This window comes from Pogona vitticeps, chromosome 4 (genome assembly GCF_051106095.1).
Source record: "Pogona vitticeps strain Pit_001003342236 chromosome 4, PviZW2.1, whole genome shotgun sequence".
Lineage (NCBI taxonomy): Eukaryota > Metazoa > Chordata > Lepidosauria > Squamata > Agamidae > Pogona > Pogona vitticeps.
In genome coordinates this window covers 133,626,988-133,643,131 of record NC_135786.1, presented here as the reverse complement: position 1 = coordinate 133,643,131, position 16,144 = coordinate 133,626,988, and the positions used below count along the sequence as shown (strand labels likewise).

Below are 16,144 nucleotides of genomic sequence, written 5' to 3'. Positions count from 1 at the left end.
GTACATTCAAATTCTTCCAAGTCATGCCACTGATGATCAGGTAAAAAACTAAAATATAAAGGAAAAAAACTCCATGCTGTTTGGGTTAAAAATAACAGATGCATTATCTACTTTAGAAGTGAGCCATGGAATGAAATTTGAAGAGAGAGGGCAAGAGGGAGAGAGCTTTATGTGACGAATTTGAAGTACGTAACATCTGTTTGAACACAAAATGTGAGGACATTACATCAGGCTAGAACACTTACATTAACACTACACAAATTGAAGAGATTAGTAAGAAATCTCTTGGATGGGGATGGGAAAAAGAATTAAGTGATAATGAATACAGAATCCTGGCACTAAAAAAAAAGATATCAAACATAGTCACAGCAGCAAATTGGCGCTACATTTGAAGGAAAGCCAGTCTTTTCTGGAGTTTAATCTGATTATCTTCCCATATACTCAAGGCAATATTCAGAAACAATTCCAGTGGAATCAAAATACTATAAAATGTAAAGACTATATTGAGAAGAACAGTCACATTACAAATTATATATAAAAACACAACATATAACCTGATATGAAAATACGACGACACAATACACATGGAAAAAAACAAGTATGTTGGTACAAAGAGCTCACTTGCAGATGGTACAAACTGAATTCATGAAGCTATGAAGTCTTCATCACTCAAGTGAAAAGATATGAAAAAAGAGGAAAAATGAAGGAACTGTGAAAGACAGGAACCAACAAACAAGGAGAAAAGAATACATAATAAAACTATGTAGAAAATGACAGCTTCTTGAAAGTAGTTGTCTTTAAAGGAACATGGAACAGTATAAAAGGGGGATTTAAAAACAGCAGCTGTTGGACCTGACAGCCAAATGGTACTACAAACATTAAGAACATCTGAAGTGCCAAGACCGCTGTCAGAAATGCGATGCTCTGTGTTTTCAGATGTACTTTGTAGAATCAGTGATGGAGATATGCGGTGGACAAATGAGAATTCATCTTCCCTTTGACATGCAAAGCAGCAGAAAGAGAGAAAAAACTGGATAAACAAAACTGGGAAGAATACTGAGAATATTGTGAAGGGGATAAAAGAATAAGGATATTTAGAGATCCAATATTTTTTACTTCTGCCAAGGCACTTTGTGGAGGCCAAGCAATCCCTTATCCTCCTCACAACCTCAGAGACAAAAAAATAAAATACCGGTAGTAATAATAATAATAATAATAATAATAATAATAATAATAATAATAATAATAATAATAATAATAATAATAATAATAATAATAATAATAATAATAATAATAATAATAATAATAATAATAATAAAAACCCTGCGGAACACTGTGCAACCCCTGGGACAACTCTGCATTCCCAAGACTGGTAGAAAGGCTGGGGATTTTCTCATTTACCACAGCAGTTCACAGGTGTAAACCTCAATTCACTGGATATGAACAGATTGGTCTACATATAGAAGGCATCACAGAAAATACAATATTGTGACGAGCGCTCAAGCACTAATGAAGCAAGAAGTTTTGTTTTAACATCTGGTCAAGTAATATATATTTTTCCAGATGGAGAAAGAAACCATGGGATTGTTCGATGTGGATGATAAATACAATCAGAGGCAACATTTTATGTTGGACAAGTTTTTAAAACAGACTTAACTATGAAACAGAAATACACCTAAGAATGATGGAAATCGTGACCATCAAGAAACATAGAAATATCTCTTCTTTGTGAGTATCAAAATGACTGCAGAGTTGTTCTGAGTGCAATAAAAGTTTTCTGGTATCAGAGTGCTTGAATCTGTGTTATTCATCAACATGGGCTCATTTAAGCAAAGTGGCTCTGTGAATCCAAAGGTAAAAAGTTAGGCTGGTCTGAGGCTTACTAGGACAAAAGATTTTCAGCCTCTTTTTAAAAAAATCCAGTCTGCTTTACTGAAGCACCAGTACATCAAATGCATGTTCTACAGCACTGCAATCTGATATAATCAATGGCAATGGCAATTAATACCAATAGAAAGCAGATAGTCCATCTGTGCCACCAGCTTCATATTGTTCTTCTCTTTTTTGCTGATCACCACTGAAACATCTCTCCTTACTGTAAATTTAGAAGTCCAACGGCAGCAAGAAAATGCTAAAAATAAAATATTATTTTCAATGACCTACCTCAGATATTTCATGTTTAATGCTTTCTTTTGGAGACACAACTGAAGCTTCAGAAATGTTGCTTCCAATTTTGTTAACTCCCTATGGAAATATAAGTAAAACAATATAAATCTTTCTGATAGGCAGCGCCTGTACACCCGTTATGTCTCGGAGCAACCAGCAACAAGTGTCAAACAATAAGCTGACAGCAGCGTCAATAAATCAGTATAAATATTGATCTGCATCATAAGATCCCCTAGAAGGCTATCAAGAAGGAAAAACAGTCCTCTGGCGTAAAACAATTCTCTGCTCCTGAGGAGGTTTACATGTTGGTCAATAATTTTTTTAAGTCACTAACTATTCCTCAGGTAAGCCAATTTTCTTTCCAATCCAGTGAATTTGTTTCCATATTTACCTGCATATCTGCATCCTGGCTGTCAGAACCTTCTTCCTTTTGATCTGTGAAGCTGGTGGTGGATTCTTCACCTGAACAGAGAAAGAGGCAGTTGTGATAAGAATAAAATGAAGGCATCAGCAATGGAGTCAATAATGAAAACTGGGTTCAGATTTTTCTCACAGCTTGAAGATCGACAGGTTCACCACCTGTAATTGTAGTTCTTCGAGTGGACCTCTCTGTGATTCACACCCTGGGTGATCTGCACCTGCGCGGAGCCTCATTGGAAAGTTCTAGAGCTTCTGCAGTATCAAAAAACACATTAGAATAAGCCCCCTCCCCCCTTGTATAAGTACCTTGGTGCCAAGGCTCCCCTTTCAGTTGTGTCAACCACCGCTACATGGTGTGACAGTGGGGAGGATGGGTGGGATGAGTGAATCACAGAGGTCCACTCGAAGGACTACAATTACAAGTGGGTAACCTGTCTTTCTTCTTCATGGCCTCTGTAAATCACACCCTGGGTGACTAAAAATCTGTCTTACCTGGAGGCAGGGTGTCACGCCAAAGTAGAGGCTAAAACAGCATGTCCAAAGGCTGCATCAGACTTCTGCCAGAGATCAAGTCTATAATGCTGGATGAAAGTGGATGGCTGTGCCCAGGTGGCAGAAGCGCAGACATCTGGAAGAGGTACGCCGCATAGGAGTGACGTAGAGGTCGCCACTGTACTGCTGGAGTGAGGGCGAATCAGCTTCGGGACTGATTTGCGTGCCAGCTGATACGCGAGGTGAATGGTTGAAGCAACCCATCTAGATATAGTTTGAGATGTCACCTGGTGACTTTTAGTAGGTGGTTGGTGACTTATGAAAAGTCAAGGTGAACACCTGAAAGGTTGGGTGCATTGGACATAAAAGGCAAGGGCTCGCCTAACATTTAAATTATGGAGGAGTCTTTACTGAGTTGTGGACAGTGACGGGAAGAAGGAAGGAAGGATAAATGGCTGAGAGAGATGGAATTGAGATACGACTTTGGGAAGGAAAGAAATATCTATGGATAGTTTGACTTGGTCCAGAAAAAAATGGAAATAGGGATAGTCGTGACATAAGGCCGCTAAATCATTAGCTCATCGAGCTGAGGTGATGGCGACGAGGAAAACATTTTTTAAAGGTAAGTAGCCGTAAATCAGTTTAAGCTAAAGGTTCAAAAGGAGCATTAGTAAGTTGCTGCAGTACTAGTGTTAGTGACCATTGCAGGGAAGGCGGGCGGGTATCTGGGTAGATATGAGACAGACCTTTAAGAAAATGTTTCAGTGTTGGATGCTTGAAGAAATCAGCTGCCACAGAGTTAGGGGGCTGATAAGAAACTATGGCAGAGAGGTAAACTCTCAAGGAAGAGAGGGAAAGGTCGCTAGACTTGAGATGAAGCAAAAAAACGTAGAACAGTAGCAAGTGATGAGTTGATAGAAGGCAATGAAGAAGTTTCAGTGAAAGATTTAAATCTGTTCCATTTATACAGGTAAGCCTTTCTAGTGGAGTGCTTCTTTGATAGACAGAGGATGTTCATTAGCGAGGCGGAATTCTCCACACTGCCAGGTGCAGAATAGGTAAGTCTGGGTGGAGTACTTGGGCGTTGTTCTGCGTGAGGAGGTAGGGCAGGTGAGGGATGTGGTGAATATCTGATGAGAGATTGTGAAGGATGGAAACCAGCGTTGTCTTGGCCACCAAAAGGCTATAATGATACCATTGGGTTTGTCTTGTTGTAGCCGAACCACGACCTTGTGGAGAAGCAATAACAGCAGAAAAAGATAAGTGAGAGTCTTGGGCCATCGGCCAACAAATGCATCTGCTTGGGAGTGTTTGCCAATGCCAGCTCAGGAGCTGTAACGTTTGTACTTCCAATTCACATGGGAGGAAAAGAGATTGAGAGTTCGTTTGCCCCATCGTTCACATAGGCAAAGAAAAACTGATTGGTCTAACTCCCATTCATGAGCTTGAGAGTTTGTGCAGCTGAGTAGATTGACCAAGTCGTTGTCGTGGCCAGCAATGTGTAGAGATGTGAGGCAGATGTGATGTGCTAGGCACCACTCCCAGAGGTCGACTGCTAAATAGAGGAGTACATCGCCATGGTGTTGTTGGTGGCAATTTGTACCATCTTGCCAGCAAGGAGATTTCTGGAAGCTTTGCAAGCTTTTATAACTGCCAACAGCTCTAATTCATTGATGTGAAGCAATTTCTGTGTGGAAGACTACTTGGCGTGGATTTTGAGAGATTTGCAGTGAGCTCACCAGCCTGTGAGGCTGGTGTCGGTGGTGACCTGTATTTGTGGTCATGGTTGTCGGAACAGCCGCCCAACGGATAGGCTGGGATGAAAACGCCACCAATGAAGTAGGGAGGTGAGTTCTGGGGTGACTCTTAAAAGAGTGTGAGGAGAGTTTTTGAGCAGGTCGAAGAGGGCGAGAAACCACAACTGAAGAGTTCTCATCTTAAGACGTACATGCCACTGTACATTTGAAGTCATAGAGGCCATGGTGCCTAGTACACATTGCACAGTCAAGGTGGGTACCATAGCATGAGGGGTGAAAACTTGAAGTAATGCGATGAAATTTTCTCTCTTGTCCGGAGGAAGAAAGGCACAAGTTTGTGTGGAATCTATGCATGGGCCTATATAATGAATAATCTTCATAGGTTTCAAATTTGATTTTTGTTCATTAACTGAGATTGCGAAGGAGGGTAAGGGTGAAGTGAGTGTCTCATTGGACTTTGCGCCGGGAATGAGCTACGAGGAGCATTTTTTGCAACCTGAGATAAGCAGCTACTGGTGCCATGCACTTGGTGAATACTCTTGGAGCTGTTGCAAGACCAAAAGGAAGCCTTGTGATCCTAGCTGAAATTGAAGGAATTTTCTGTGTGAGGGATGTATGGAAATATGGACGTATGTATCTTTGAGATCTATGACAGTGAACCAGTCGATTTTGGAGAGTAAAGGGAGAACTGATTCAAGGGTAACCATATGGAACATTGTGGTAATGATGTATTTGTTTAACTCTTGTAGGTCTAAGATAGGGCAAAGACCTCAGTCCTTTTTCGGTATGGTGAAATAGCGAGAGAGAAAAACTTTGTTCTGTTGTGAGACGGGTTGTATGACATCTTTGAGGAGTAAATTTTTTATTTCCTCTTGTAGGGTTGGAGATGGTGGAGTGATGATGTATGTTGCCGGAGGAAGGTGGAAGAAATGGATGTGGTAGCCATCGCAGATGATAGACAGTACCCAGGCATCTGTAGTGATGGATTCCCAAACAAGTAGGTGTTTCCAGAGGGCAGGATGGGTGGAGTGGTGTGTGATCTCGGTCATGGGATTGTCAAACGTGATGTTTGGGCTTGCAGTCATTGAGCCTAGTAATGGGTTGTTGGGGTTTATTTCTTTGATTTCATTGTATGGGTATACTGTGTATATACTTACAATGACAATAAATAAATAAATAAAAATAGGGTGTATAAGATGTTTGTTTTGGAGGATCATGCTGGAATTTTTGACATGAGTTGTATGGTCGTCTCCATTGATTTTATTTGGGACGTTGTAGGTAAGATGGATAAACTCCCCAACGTCTAGCACACAGGTGTCAAAAGCAAGGCCCGCGGGCCATATCCGGCCCCCCAGAACTCGTCTGATGGCCCGCGGAGCCATCTGTTTGCACACCATCCCCAACCCCGGAAAACGTGAGGTCCACCCAGAGCTTGGCGGGCGGAGGGCGTGGTGGACTGCGGTTCTTCGGCGCTCCCAGTTGCAGCGGAATTAGCATGCCTCGGACTCCAACTTCCCCCCGCCCCGTGGTCCTGCCGTGTCGCGATTGGCCGAAAGGAGAAGGCGCGCGTGGGACGGAGGGAAAAAGAAGAGGCCCATATCTGGCGAGCACGCCCCCCTCCTCGAGCTGCTCGAGCTGCTGCGCGAGGAGGAGTTCACGCTGCGCCCCGGTTGCATTGCACGGGTAAGGGAGCCCGCCTGCTTGCCTCCCCTTTGCTGGTGGGGAGCAAGGGGCCCGGGAAGGAGGGGGGGAATGGGGCGGTGGCGGCAAGAGGGGCGGGCAGGTAGGTAAGGAGGCGGCTTGGCCCGGGCGGGAGCAAGGGTGGGCGGGAAGAGAGAAAGCCGGACTCTGCTGAGGTGGGGGGGAGAGGTCTTCGGCGATCGGGGTGCGCGGAGGGGTGTGTGTGTGTGTGTGTGTGTGTGTGGACTGGAAAGGAAGGCTTGCAAGGCTCGGGCCAGGCGAGCCACCCACCCTCCCCCTCCGTCCATCCATCCCACCCTCCTCAAGGAAAGGGTGTGGGGCCCTTGCGGTGGGATCCAGCAGAAGGGATCATCAGACCGCCTCCCCAACACCAGATCCCGTTCCCCTAACGGGCGGGGGCGAGGGTGGGCGGGAAGAGAGAAAGCCGGACTCTGCTGAGGTGGGAAGAAAGCAAAGGGCCTGGAGGGGGAAGGGAGGGAGGGGAACGGAAATAAGGGGCGCTGGAGTGGGGGAGGAGGAAGAAGGTTGAAGGTTTGGGGGGGTCCCCTCAGGGAGGTGTTGAGCCTGATGGGGTTGTGGTGCAAGCAGGCGGGTGACGTGGGGCCGGGCTGGAAGGGGGGTGGACATGGTCAATTATGGCTGGGCACTATAAAAGGGGGCAGATTGCTGGGCACATATAAGGCAGGTGGAGCGGTAAACTTTGGATATACTTACCACTTCCATGTCACTTTACAGTGGTATAAGGACCATAAACTACAATCAAATACCCCTGAAATGTCCAAGAAAAGAAAAGTTGATGCAGAGGGAAGGCAATTTCAGGAGAGATGGGAAAGTGAATACATGTTTGCGATTACTAGAGACAAGCCGGTATGTCTTATTTGCTATGAGGCAGTGGCAGTGATGAAGGAATACAATTTACGCCAGCACTTTGAGACCAAACATGGAGCCCAATTTGCTAACTTTAGCCACCAGGAAAAGCAACAAAAGGTCAAAGAATTAAAAGGTAGCCTGCATTCTCAACTGAATATTTTTTCAAAAATGACAGCAAAAAATGATGCAGCAGTGAAAGCCAGCTATCTTGTGGCTGAAGAAATTGCGCGAGCTTCAAAGTGCTTTTCAGAAGGTGCATTTGTAAAGACGTGTATGCTGAAGGTGTGTGAACAGGTGTGCCCTGAGCAGAGACAGGCTTTTTACAATGTCAGTTTGTCAAGAAACACCATCACAGACCGAGTCAGGGACCTAGCCTGTAATCTTAAAACAAAGTTGGCTGAAGAGGCATGCAGTTATGTGGCATTTTCATTAGCTGTTGATGAAAGCACTGACAATACTGATACAGCTCATCTAGCTATTTTTGTAAGAGGTGTGAAGGAAGACTTGTCTGTCAGTGAGGAGCTCTTGGATGTTGTCGCCATGTATGGGACAACAACTGGGAGGGACATCTTCAATGCAGTGGAGGAATCCGTAAATAAAATGAAATTACCTTGGGAAAAGTTGGTGGGACTAACTACTGATGGCGCACCAGCAATGTGTGGAATGAGAAATGGCTTGGTAGGACTGTTAAAAGAGAAAATGGAAAAAAGTAATTGCCACACGCCGCTGATAACTTATCACTGCATTATCCACCAAGAAGTTCTTTGTGGCAAGGTTCTGCAACTGGATCACATAATGTCCACAGTCACGAAAACAGTGAATTTTCTGCGTGCACGGGGTCTGAATCATCGTCAGTTCCAACAATTTTTGAAGGAGGTGAGCATGGAACATACAGATGTGCCATACCATACAGAAGTAAGGTGGCTGAATAGGAGCACTGTTCTCAAGAGATTTTTTGAGCTTTTGGAAGAAATTAATCTTTTTATGCAAAGTAAAGGGAAGCCCTTGTCAGAACTGTCAGATCCAAACTGGCTGTGCGATTTTGCCATGTTGTGTGACATAACAGAGCATCTCACCCAACTGAATCTGAGGCTGCAAGGCCGCAAACAAGTCATAACCTCAATGTATGATGCAATAACAGCTTTCCAGAAGAAACTGCGCCTATGGAAGTCACAGCTTGAAAAAAAAAGTCTTGCCCACTTTCCTATCTGCCAGAGCATTTCAACCTCATTCCCAGGTACTTTTTCATGTGCTCGATTGGGTACCAAAGTGAATCGGCTGATTGACGAATTCAATCAACGCTTTTCTGATTTTAAAGAACAAAACTTAACCTTTACCAGCTTTGCCAATCCCTTCAACATCGATGTTGACAGTGCACCACATCACCTTCAAATGGAATTAATAGAACTTCAGTCCAACAGCAGCCTGAAAGCGAAGTTCCAGGATGCGACAGTCGATGACTTTTACCGTCTCCTCCCCCCTGCTTTGATGCCACAGCTCCGACTTCAAGCTGCACGTGTTCTGTCCATGTTTGGGAGCACTTATCTATGTGAACAGATGTTTTCAGTCATGAATCTGAACAAGACCAAGCTCAGATCACGCATCACTGATGATAACCTCCATGCTGTTTTGCGGATTGCTACAGCACAAGACCTAACGCCAGACATCGATGGACTGACCTTAGGAAATTGATGGCAGCGATCTAGTAAGAAATGTTAAAAAAGTCAGAAAAGTTTAAAAAGTTAAAAAAAAAGTTAATGCCTTGTGATTTCCATATGTTTAATAAACAGTGTTTGGCAATATTTGTATACGTACATTATTACAAAAACCAGTAATAATTGAATGCAGTGACATTAATTTATAATAGTAAAGAGTGGACACATACACCTACAGATACAACCGGCCCTTTGATGGGGACCAAACTGCTGATGCGGCCCCCGATGAATTTGAGTTTGACACCCCTGGTCTAGCAGATGATCTTTTCTTTTGCATTTTTTCCAAAATATCATCCGGTTGAGCATTAAAGAGGCCTGCCCCGTCGAATGGAAGGTCTTCAATACATGTGCGGGCATCCTCAGCCAAGCCAGCTCTCCTTAGCTAAGAAAAACGTCACAAGGCTACTGAAGTGGCCATTGACTTTGCTGTGGCATCTACTGTGTGTCTAGCAGAAAGCACCTGTTGTTTGGCAACGGAAAGACCTTCTTGAAAGGTATGGGCAAGTACTTTTTTATCTTCTGCTAAAGATTTGACAAAGGTTGACATATTGTCTCAAAAGAAATGCTGATATGCACCCATGGCTCCCTTGTAGTTAGCGACACGCATGGTGAATGCAGCTGATGGATAAAGCCATCTTCCCATTGAGTAATCCTTCTACTGTCTTTATTTGGTGGTATGAGGGTTTGTCCATGTTGCGATGTGGACTGTGAGGCTTTGACAAAAATAGAGTTTAGAGCTGGTTGTTTTTGAAGAAATAGAGCTCCAGGATCATGGACTCTGTAGAGGTTATCGATTTGTTTAGACATGGTATGGAAAAAGGCTGGTTTTGTCCAGAATTGTTGAGTGGTGCTGAGTAGAGACAGAAGCATTGAGATGTGTACTGGAGTAGTTGTATCTTTAGAGATTGGGTCGCATAGATAATCGTCTGGTTCTGTCGAAGGACAGTAGATTTGGAGATTGAGAGACATAGCCATCATAAGTTGGGCGTAAATTTGGAAGTCTTCTGCCTGTGATGGTGGATCAGCATTGACAAGGTCGTATTCCGGTGAGGTAAATAATACTGACGGTGTCTGATGTCTGGATCCATGATCAGAATAATCAGGATCATGTTGGGAATTGATGGATTGTCGATCAACTTTGGTGTCGATAGGCTGAGTGTCATAGTATTGACATTTGTGGCTTGATGTCGATGAAGCCGCCATGTCCATGGGCATTTGTCGGTGTTGAGGATTTTTGATACTGAGAGACATCATCCAAGTGTCCATGGACGTTGTTTGCCATGGTTGCACGTCAGTGTCGAACTCGGGTCATAGTGATGTCGAGTTTGATGGCTTGCTTCTATCGGGTGACAGAAATTGTGCATTGACAGAGGGACAGAACAAGTGTCCATGGATCAGAATGGATATCGAGGATCATCAATATCAGAGCCTGTGTCTCAGTGATGTTGAAACGGAGGTTGTTGACAAGCTGGTAAAGAAGTGGAGTATATAGACGCTGGAGATGCCAAGTGAGAGGAATGATTTCTCTTGTCTGGATTAGGATCAGGAGGCTGGAGCTGTAAAAGCCTTGCATGTAAAAGAAAATTGCTTGACACAACATACAGAAACCTTTATTGGCATTACAGGGTACAGGGAGTACACAGGATAGTTACATTCCAATACCGGGTGGGGGGAAGGGGTGAGGTTGGGATTGTAGTAGGCTAGGTTCAAAGAGATTTATAGAGGGTTTAGGGTAGGGGGAGGGGGAGGGGAGGTCTTCATAACAGTTAGGAGAAAGTCAGCAACTTGACTGGTGATAAAAGGCGAGAAATCGCTCAGGAGTATGGGGGTAAGGTCGAGGAAGAAAGGGGAGAGGGAAGAGAGGAGTGGGCCTAGTAGCCGCTTACGGGGGATGTTGTGGAATGGGCACCGGAGTAAGATGTGGTCCAGGGAGTCGGGTTCGGATGCACAAGAATGACACAATCTGTTGGGGCGGGGGATTCGAGTGAATCTCCCAAAGTGGGCTGCTGATGGAAAGATATTCAGCCTAGCGAGCATAAAAGCTCGTCTTTTTTGAGGGTTGGACAATTGGTTAAAATAATTGGAGGGGCGGCCAAGGGAGGGGGATAGGCCAAAAGCAAGAGGGGAGCAGGTGGGGTTCAATTGGGAGAATAGGGTTGCATATTCAAGGTCATAGAGACTGGATCTAATGATTTGATATGCTGAGTTGATATGCTTGACCATCCTGGGTCTTTTAGGTGCCAGGTAGGGAGCAGGTTGGAGTCCATGTGGGTCATGGTGATATGGCCATTTTGACACCTACAGCTGTTGAGATCGAGGCCTGCCATGAGAAGGTATGGCCGAGCTGGATAGAGCAACTGGCTAATTGGTGGTTGTGATTTGTCCAGTCGAGCACTGGACGGGGCAAATGTTTAACTCGATGAGACTGCTGAACGCGGATCTGAGCCACACGTGATGAAATAGATGGCTCCAGGGACTGTTGGGGCCAATGTCTCTGAGGCGGTCGTGGTGGACAATCAAATGTTACCAAATAAGGTATAGTCTCTAATGGTTGACCCTGTCAGGTGAAGCAACTATGGAAGGATTGCTCGAAAGATCAGAGTGTTGAGGACTGGGAGGAGAAGATGTTAATTGACTGACTCTGTCATCCCATTCCAGTGATTGGGAGCAGGGTTGATGAGAGGGGATTCCGTCATCGTCAGAAGGTGAACCAATAGAGATTGATTCAGCAGTTTGTTGAGGCTGTTGAAAGATGACTGCAGCTTTAGATTTATGTTGTTTAGGTCTTTTAGGCAGAGAAGGCTCCGGAACCAACGAGGCTTCAGTGGATTTGATGTTTAGTGGAGAACTTCGATATCGAGGATTTTGGTATTGAGTGCTTCAATTTATGAGCTTTTGAAGTTTTAGATGAAGTGGATGGAGCATCAGAATGGGATGGTGTGATTGATGGACGTTGTTTTGAGGCTTCAGAAAGAGCCTTCTCCATTGCTTTGGTTTGTAAGGTGGCCTTACGAGGAGGTTAGGTCAATTTGGTTGGTTGAAGGGATTGTTCCCAAAGATGGAGTTTTAATCTGGATAAGCGAGAAAGGAGGATTCCGCGCTTGAAGTTCTTACAATGCTGGCAGGAGGACGTCTGGTGTGCCTCTCCCAAGCAAAAAAGACACTTGGCGTGGCCGTTGGAGAGTGGTATTTTGTTATCACAGATGGTGCAATGTTTAAATAGGCCCAAAAGGGCCATAAATAAGAGAAAATAATTTGAGGAGAAAAAACGATAATTGGGGGGGGGGCGCTGCGGGCAGAGGCTGAGAGAAGCAGAAAGGAAAAAAATCTCTGATAATAATGAACTTGTATCTAAAAGTTTAAAAGAAAAAAGATTGATAACAGGAAAGAATCAAGAATAAACTCTCTTTCTCTTTTACTCACAGAAGCAGAACTATGAGGCTCTCAACACGGTGGTTGAAAGAAACTGAAAGGGGACCCTTGGTCCCAAGGTACTTATACGAGAGGGGAGGGGCCTTATTCTAATGTGTTTTTTTTTTGCTACTGCAGAAGCTCAAGAACTTTCTGATGAGGCTCTGCGCAGGCGCGGATCACCCAGGGTATGATTCACAGAGGCCACAAAGAAGAATTTAGTTTTCATACTGAGGTGCCTATATTTTCCAAAATTTCATCAGGACTGCTTATTCGATGCTGATGATACCTTAATAACTGCACATAGAGGCTTTCAGACTCTATAAAATATTTAATTTTTTATGTAAACTACATCATTTGGGGTAATTTCAGCTGTCGTTGAAAGTATCTGACAATACTTGAATCAACACACCTAACTCAATCTTGCAAAATCTTGCATTTTTTACCTGCATCATTTGACACTTGTGGAGGTTTAAGAATGTCATCTGGATGTGGCTTACACAGTCCGTGGAAGGGGCCCAGGTCAAAGCATTCATGAAGCAACTGTATATTCACTTCAGAACATACACTCATGAAGCCCACTGCTACACCATCATCCTGAAACATAAAAAATGCTATAAATTTCTTAAAGCAACAATAAACACAATCCCATCTAGCTCAATGTGTTCTATAGCATGCTGTACCATGAATCTGCCCTGTCAACATTTTGTGTTTTATCTCCTAATAATCCAAGATCTGTTATGATTGAAACAAACCTCCAACTTTTTTCAAGAGCAGCATCTATATGTTTATATGCATTTTAACAATTAATTATATCATTTACAATATATGGTGAGCCAGAGAACTGGAGGTTTAGGAGAAACAGTGAGTATCCAGAGTTAGTGCCCATACATCAAAAGGTTGCAGACAGATAACTCATGGCAGATAGGGTCAACAGAAGATGGCATACCACATTTGAAGAACAAAATAGCATTGAGTTACAGTACTGCCTATAAAAAAATCAATACACCACCTGAACTGTTTATCTATCCCTCCATATCATGTATTTATATATCATTGACCATATCTGGCCTGCCTTGCTGTTTTATCCGGCCCTTTCCTTTCAGCCAATGCGCATGAGGGGGGCAAGGATGTGTGTGTGCAGGCATCCATGCATGTGCATGGAAGGGTGCGTCCAGGTGGGCGGGCGTCCAGGCGAGCAGGATGTGTGTGCATGTGCATGTTTCTTTGGCCCTCAAAAATGTTGACAATATACAATGTGGCCCTCATGCTCAAAAGTTTGGAGACCCCTGACTTAGTGCAAAGCACTACTCTAAGCGGTTTACAGCAACACAATGTGACCCAACCACCCAACATTAAATGTGGGAGCTGATTCCATAAGCAGTTTACGTACCATTGGTTGAGAACTATTGCCATGTATAATATATCTGAAGTTTCTCTGTGAGCGTAATTACCACATTAAAAAAACCAGGAAGAGGAAAACAGATCACCACAGTCACCACAGTGGCTGAAATCCAGTAGTAAGTTGTAACTGGTGTCAGATGGTTGAATCAATGGAATTTATAGAGTTGACTCACCAACTCTCTACTGATTCAATCAACCTACTCTAGTTGCAACTTATAAGGGACTGTCCTTGACACCGTGCAGAGGCATAACACAAGATTAAGGACCAAATGTACAATCTTCTGTATGTCTTCTACCAAGTAAATCTTAAGAATTAATTTGGTTTGAATACCAAATACCAAATCATGGCAAACAAACAAATGAAGAAAAACAGGTGAAATGTTCCAAGCAGCTCCTCCCCACCCCACTGCTTCCCAGCCCCCTCCAGTTATGAGTTTTCCCTTTAAAACAAAGTACATTCTCTAGCTGCCCTACCCTCTTCCTTTCTTTTTCTGATAAGAACCCTGGGCAAATGTTAAATTAGTTAAAAAAAAAAACAAGAACATAAATGGGAGGATCATGGTCCCAATATGTACAAACAGAGGCATCTTGGGTGTCACAGCTATCTGTGAAGATTGTGATGGCCAATGTGGATCTAACAAATGGAGAAGATTTTGGTGAGAAATTTGAAATATAAACTTGTAATTGTTAATGTATATAAAGATCTTATAGAGAGAAATGAAAGGGGGGAAAGAGGAGTGATGAGATCATCATACTTTCAAATAAAAGGTTAATCTGACTTTAAAAAAATGAGAACTGCTTGAGCAGAATTTTTGGTTTTAGAGAATCTGAAGGGCTCCTCACAGAAAAGATAGCATGAGAGAATGCAGACCATGTTTATTCAACTGAATGATGTAGTTCGAAAACAGGCAAAGGTCTAAGGAGCTTCTGCACTTCTTTACAGTAATTTGAGATCACTGAAATGTGGGCACCTTCCTTTGGTGAGTTTCATGTAAATTAATGGCAGAAGACATTCTACGGCATTTTTTAATGCATGTGATACAAGTAGAACTTTCCTTCAACGTACAGTTGCACCTTCAGTTCAGTGAACTGGGTTGTTGTAAAAAAGACTTCCTAGCAGAGCTTAACATTGAGACACTCCAGATGATGCAGTTGGTCAGTTTGTCTTTTAATATTTAACTTATTGTGTTTTTGTGTGAATTTTAATGTTGTGAGCCGCTTTGGGTCCCTTTGTTGGGAGAAATGCAGCATATAACTAAAACTAAAACCACTACTACTACTACTACTACTACTACTACTACTACTACTACTACAAATACTACAAATACTACAAATACTACTACTACTACTACTACTACTACTACTAATAATAATAATAATAAGTTCCAAGTTTAAGTTTATTGTATTAGCTAAAAGCCGTCACAATTGTTTAAAATACAAGTATAATCGAATAAAATCAAAATAAAAACACAGAGATATCAAAATAAAAACACAGAGATAACGTGTGTCAATAATAATAATAATAATAATAATAATAATAATAATAATAATAATAATAATAATAATAATAATAATAATAATAATAATAATAATAATAATAGAAATTGGGGGTTGTATGTTTGTTTTGCAGATATCAAGGCCAAAAAAATCCCTATAGCCAACCTTTCTTCAATTATTCTTCTGTTACAAAACTCTTGAACACTGCATAGCATTATGTAGCTTGCAACACAACACACAGTCTATGTTGACCACTGGCCAATCCACTGTTTAATATAACTTAATGTAACTTATACACAAGCCTGTGTCTGCACACTGCAGGGGAGGTTTGGCCTCCCTAACAGACTTCCAAAGTTACTCAGAATAAGTATGAAATAAGTTTTTTCAAAACATCTTTGACACAGGAGCATAGTCAAAGACTGTACTAAGTCAAACTGTGTAGCTCTTTTTGCTTACACTGACAGGGAGTGGCTCCCTGGGGTTTCCAGCAAGAATCTTTCCAATCCTAACTAAAAATACCATATGTAAAAACTGGGATCTCATGTGTGAAGCATATGTTCTGCTTCTGGGCTGTGGTCTCCCCAATACTACATATTCAACCCTGGGTGAATAATTCTTATTCATACAAATACTGTTTTTACTCTGGTTTTATTCTGATGGAAAATAAAAAAGGCTTTTCCATCTGTGAATATCTTTTCATTTCACACAGAG

The 16,144-nt window shown here is 42.6% G+C and overlaps 1 protein-coding gene across 6 annotated transcripts in view; it reads right to left on the bottom strand.

Annotated features, from left to right (window-relative positions):
- CFAP61 (cilia and flagella associated protein 61) overlaps positions 1 to 16,144 on the bottom strand; it is a 164,873-nt gene that overhangs the window by 121,724 nt on the left and 27,005 nt on the right. For all 6 annotated transcript variants that reach the window (XR_013544719.1, XR_013544720.1, XM_078392555.1 and 3 more), the window contains exons 8-10: positions 12,979 to 13,129; positions 2,558 to 2,628; positions 2,164 to 2,244 (exon numbers count right to left, since the gene is read on the bottom strand). Coding sequence is in view for 4 of the 6 variants with exons in the window: in XM_078392555.1 (XP_078248681.1) it covers positions 2,164 to 2,244; positions 2,558 to 2,628; positions 12,979 to 13,129 (303 nt within the window). In the remaining 2 variants the exon portion in view is untranslated. The remainder of the gene's footprint in view (positions 1 to 2,163; positions 2,245 to 2,557; positions 2,629 to 12,978; positions 13,130 to 16,144) is intronic.